General features: G+C 46.0%; 1 protein-coding gene across 1 annotated transcript; it reads left to right on the forward strand.

Annotated features, from left to right (window-relative positions):
• Positions 1-3,627: 3,627 nt before the first annotated feature.
• On the forward strand, positions 3,628-5,433 carry LOC119358338. The gene has a single exon (XM_037624930.1). The coding sequence runs from the start codon at positions 3,628-3,630 to the stop codon at positions 4,861-4,863; it is 1,236 nt and encodes a 411-aa protein (XP_037480827.1). The 3' UTR covers positions 4,864-5,433.
• Positions 5,434-5,978: the final 545 nt, after the last annotated feature.

The following is a 5,978-nucleotide window of genomic DNA, read 5'->3' on the forward strand; positions in this document are numbered from 1 at the left end:
AGCTATCGAGAGGGAGGGGGATCGAGATCGAGTGTCCTCATGAATATTCAATATTTTTTCATATGGAATATGAAAAAATATCATCAAATTTGAAAAAATATTCATGAATTCAAAAAGTGCCCATAAAATTTAAAAATATTCATGATATCAAAAAGTAAAAAAAAATGCCCATTACTAGTTTAAACTATTAATGACGCACTATGCAACGATGCGCCATTAGTAGTTTTGCAAAAAAGTAAAAAAAAATACAGTAGTGACGCACTCTACGGCTGATGTGCCATTAGTAGTTCTAACTACTAATGGCGCACTCTGCCCGGATGCGCCATTAGTATGTTTGAAAAAATGAAAAAAAAAATATTTTGTTACTAGTGGCGCACCGTGTGCCTGGTGCGTCATTAGTGTCTTCCACACTAATGGCGCACCAACAGATGGTGCGCCATTAGTAAATAGTAATGGCGCATATACTAATAGCGCACCACATGTCTGGTGCGCCATTAGTGTCATTTCTATCTATAGCCCTTTTCCTAATAGTGTTAATTTCGTGGGCTTCTGTCGTTGCGTTGTCTAGTATCCCGAGCAGGGGGAGTCTGCCGGGAAAACATTTGTTTTGAGTCGTAGATCTGATTGTAGTATGGTGAATGTAATGTGGACAGTTGGACGGAACTTAACGGATTTGATCGGACGTGGGGTTATCCTGTGTGCATTTTTTGAGATGCACGTAAGAAAAGTCATGTTTGGTCATTTAGAGCCTGTTTGGATGCCTGCCAAAGGCTGCCTTTCCAAAATTTTGGTCGTTGACCACAAAATGGGCAGCCGTTTGGATTGCAGCCGAATCTCCCGATGGCTGCCAATTTTTTGGCCAGCCGTTGTGATTCTGTACTAGTACATGGGCGAGTTCTCGGCGGCGATTTCCTTCGCCAAAAATTTGGCAGGCCATCGTTTTGGCAGGGCTGGTTTGGGTTCAATCCAAACAGCCCCTTAATAATAGTATAGATGCACGTAGAGCTAGCTTCTTGATTGATCAGTCGACCGGACGAGCACGTACAGAGATTGAGTGTGTCTCCGTCTCTCGCCATTCATACGGCATAGAGAAGGATATGTAGCAGTGGAATCGCGCGGTGGCGCGGTCCGGCAAGACCAGAGGAGATGAAGCGACAGGCTGTGGTTCCAGGCAGTATGCATGCTTGTCGTCGAAGACGGAGACAGTGCGCGCGACGGAGAGAAAACAAGAGCATAATTGATTTGATGCTAATATTTGGTATTGTCAATATTTGGCAAGCCAACATTTGACAAAATCAAAAGTTACCAAATGTTGACAACTCTTTGTGTGATTGATAAAAAAAATTGATAACCAACCAATCACTAGCCAACATTTGGTATTTGCCAAATATTGGCATGTCAACTTTTGGCATCCAACCAATCATGCTTTAAATCCTGCAATCTCGCGACTCCAATTACAGCACGCAGGTCTCTGAATTGTGCCTGTACATATGGTTCTGAATATGTGTCCATTTTACTCACGTCTTGCGGTAGCATGCAGGACTATGTTATCATGCATGATACTCTGTTCCTGGAGCATTTCTCTGCAACAAAAGAGCAATAACTCGTCCTGATTATAACTCCTGCGCCCCACGGCTCCACCTTCAACATCAGGCCCTCCGTCCATGCTTCACTTCACCCAAGCATGAGGTGGAGGAAGCCATGTCTCTACAGTACGTACGCCAGGCTGCGCAGGTACAGGATTAATTTGACTTGATTCATCAGCAAGAGCTGAAGGGCACACGCTCTTTTGGCCACTTCCTTTGGATTTTGCACAGGCTAACCTCTTGAGACAACATTCCTCTCCTGCCAAGTTATATGCTACTCCCTCTATCCCAGAATATAAGAACGTTTTTGACACTATGGTAATGTTAAAAACGTTCTTATATTTTGAAACGGAGGGAGTAGCATTCTAATGTATAAAGAGAGGCCATCATTTGATAAAAAACCTGAAATAGGTATAGCATCCAGCTCGTCAGTTCTCGACCTTCACTGCTCTTTTCAGAAAGTTGTGGCCATTTCCAACCAAGCTTCCTTCACATAACAGCAGCCCCAAAAGCAGTGTATACAAAGCCACAATAGATTTCCACACAATGTTTATTTCAGCCGGTGCAGATTATGACGGTTCATGACAATCAATCATATGCAGCCTCGTTGAGCTGGCCATTATTCCTTATTCTGCGTCTTGTTCGTCCCAAATCAGGCATGGTGCCCTGGCCGTCTCCCTCTCAAATCCGATCCGGCAGACCGGCAGCTCGCCCATCCGCGGTGGAAGGATCCCCGCGAACCCGCCTTCTCCTGGCGGCGGGGCACGTGTACGAAGCCACCTTCTCGCCGCTCCAGGTACACTGCTATTGTTTTTCCCGAGGTTGGCCAACGACCCAACGTCCAGGTGGCAGCGATTTAGCTTCAGGAGAGATCTTAATGCTGAAACTAATGAACTCTGGAACAGCCTAAAACAGAGATGTGAGATGGTTAGGATGCATGGGGGAACTGACCAGCCTATGTGGATGCTGACAAAAAATAAGAAGTTTTCAGTAAAATCCTTGTATTCATATCTGATTAATGATGGGGTGGGATTTCCACACAAGTTCTTGTGGAAAACAAAAATCCCATCCAAAATTAAAATGTTTCTCTGGCTGGTGACTAGGAGGAGAGTATATTAACAAAAGATAACTTGTTGAAAAAAGGCTGGAAAGGGGCAAAAGAATGTGTATATTGTGGAAAGACGGAGACTATTGATCATCTATTTTTTGACTGCTCTGCGGCCAGATTGGTCTGGAGCTTAGTCAAATGTGCATTCGATCTTAGACGAATTCCCACTAGCCTTGATGATTTCCTGCGCGGGGGGTGGGGGTGGGGGAGGGTGGCTGAAAACCTTTAAGAAACCAGAGAAAATGATGGTGCTAGTCGAGAGTTCGGCTATCTTTTGGTCACTTTGGAAATGTAGAAATGACATTATATTCAGGAAAAGAAAAATTCATGATCCGATGATTTTTATCCGATTGATGTGTAACTGGATTGTGGATTGGTCAATCTTGCGGAAGAAAAAGAAAAAAAAAGCCGGAGAAAAGACTAATGCAGCTGAGAGCAATGCTAATAGAGGAGGTGGCAAGTGAGGTATACAAGGCGACGCAAGGGTGGAGACTGGGGGTTCGTCGTCTGGAGGCCTGAGCAGCGAAGAACCGGACCTTCTCCTTCTTTTGTGCTGACTTGTAATCTTAAACTTGCGTCTTTAAATAATTAGCTGGTTTAGTTCCCCTGTGTTGTTCGGGTGCAGGGGCAGTAGGTAGCTTCGCTGGGATAAACTTGTATGATATGGCCTGTGCGGTTGTAAAACTCTTGGATTCGGTCTGCTTTTGATTTCATTAATGAAATCGGAGGGAAACCTCTTTTATTCAAAAAAAAAAAACGACCCAACGTCCACCATTCCGGGGGTGGTGGGGGTTGGTGTTGACTCGGCAGCAGCACTTGTCAGTCGTCGTCACGCGACATATCCACTTCCCGTACTAGTCCTCTTCTTCTCCCCTGCCTTCCAGTCTCCTCGTGCTCGACCCACTTCTTCCATACACAAAAGTAGCAGCCACCATGGCGGAGCAGCTTGCTTCGGTGCCGGAGGAGAGCGCCACCGCCACCGGCTTCACGGCTCCCAACCCACAGCCACCGCGCAACACCTACCGCGACCGGATCCGGAAAGTCCCTGTGTCCGGAGCGCCGAAAAAATGGACTCTTGTGCCCCTTTCCCAGTCCGGCCATAAGGGATCCAGCTACTCAAGCTCCGGTGCCTCCAATTCTTGCCCGTCCAACAACTCCGACAGCTCCTGCAGAACCGTTCCGGTATTCGCCCCCTTGGCGGACAATGATGAGCTCATGCGGATTGCTCGCCAAATGTTCAGCGATGGGTACACCCGGCACATGGTCCAAGCATTCGACGACACATCATCTGCACCAGCATTCAAATATGGTGGCGTCCCAGACCATGCCCTGGAGAACTGGTTCTTAGAGCTCGACGTCGACTGGGTTCTCCAAATTCATGACAAGCATGACTTACGGCGGCTGCTGCAAGACAAGCCGGCATCGACGCTGCAAGACTTGGTTGAGAGGTGGATCCGGGCCCTTACGGTAATTGTCACCAGTATCACTGAATTGGTACTCGCTTTCCACGGGACACCGGCGGCCGCGCGGTTTGGCAAAGCGAGCATCACTGAGATGTTCGTCTTCGTGGACACCATCATCCCTCTTCTCAAAGCCGAGAAGCTTCACGTCGTGCTTGACATGTTCATCTGTGTCTCAGGTGCGTCATTCATGTTTACGCCAGCCATGATATCTCCAGAAGTCCAAAACATGTTCAGTGAGATAGGCAGCTCGTTAGAGAAGGAAGGGAACAAGCTAAGCGAGGCCATATCAAGCACTATGGGGGAGGTGAGAGCGCTCATGGAGGACGACGAGTCGTGGGAAGTCGAGATCAAGCGAGGAGGATGCGAGGTTCACACGAACACTCGGTTCATCATCGATTGTGTTGTGTTGATGAGAAAAGCACAGGCTTCGACGGAGAACTCCACCGGGAACCATAACACTGGAAATCTACGTGACCTAATAGATGACACGATCGATTATCTGAAGGGTCTGCTCTTGACAAAATCAAAGCTGTGCTCAGATCCAAGTCACAGGTACCTGTTCCTGCTCAACAATTTGTATTTTCTATCGCAAGTGTCCGAGCCATCACTGTCGTTAGATATTGAGCTGTGCCCTGGAAACATCGAAATTGAACTTACGCCTGAGTGTGAGAAGTACATGGATATGTATCTGGATGTTTTCTGGTGACGTGTGAAATCCTGCATGCCAGAACCGGGTCTTTGTCTTGCACTGATTTATCATTGGAATATCTTTTCACTCCCTTCACTGGATAAATTCCATTCAGCTTTTCGTAAAACATATCATGCCCACAAGTTCTGGAAGGTTCCGGACCCTAGGCTCCGATCCTTACTGCGGAAAACTATCGCCAAAACAGTCATTCCAGATTACCACGACTACCTGAAGGAGCGCCCAGAGCTAGAAAAACACATTAGTGGCGGAAGCAACAGTCCTAACGCATTGGAGCAGCTGTTGGAAGAACTATTTGAAGGATGAAAACGGCTTGACACCTGGAACAGAGTCACCCAACAAATAACAATAAGAGGCCAGAGTTATGTTCTATCATTGTTTTTGCATTCCTTGTCCTTTTAAGGTGAAGTTGTATTCTGAACTTTGTCGGTAGCTTAAGCCCCAGATGCTATATCAACTGGCCACAATCTGTGGGTGTGTTTTGTTTGATTTAGTGATTCCATGTCAAGATACTTCCACATTCTGCCTCTGCGTCAATGTCATACTAGATAATTGCCACCCATGTTTAGTTCTACTAGCACACACCCTTATTTTCACTAAAACTTCAAGTTGCTGAATGCTGATGCCAAGATCCCTCAAATTTAAAGGTAGGCCTGATTCTGAACCAAAGGATGGAGTGCAATATTTATGGCTGGAAATTCATTTACATTTTCCGTACATTTGAACAGTTTTAGTGCATCCTTGACCATTGTGGGTACGCTACTGTTGGTTTTGTAATCTCCTAGAGCGAAATTTCGAGCACATTTTTATCTTCTGAGTCATCAGTACCGTTAGACTATGGGGAGTCCCCTCTTCATTTGAGGAGACTTATTACACGTGAATGTGTGCAGCACTTGGATGGATATCTCGATGTTTCATAGAGAAATGTTACGTCCAGGCTGGACTCTGAACCGGAATTGATTTTTTGTGGACCGCTTCATCATCGGAAGTGGATCAAAATCTTCACTAGCTAAATTCAAGTTAGCTACATTCTCAAATCTTCACTAGCTAAATTCAAGTTAGCTACATTCGAGTCAGCGCTTCAGAAAACGTACAATGCTCAGAAACTCTGGAAG

Source organism: Triticum dicoccoides, chromosome 2A (genome assembly GCF_002162155.2).
Source record: "Triticum dicoccoides isolate Atlit2015 ecotype Zavitan chromosome 2A, WEW_v2.0, whole genome shotgun sequence".
Classification (NCBI taxonomy): Eukaryota; Viridiplantae; Streptophyta; class Magnoliopsida; order Poales; family Poaceae; genus Triticum; species Triticum dicoccoides.

Excerpts from the sequence above, each read along its gene's own strand:
- LOC119358338 (XM_037624930.1), top strand. The coding sequence starts at position 3,628 with ATGGCGGAGCAGCTTGCTTCGGTGCCGGAGGAGAGCGCCACCGCCACC.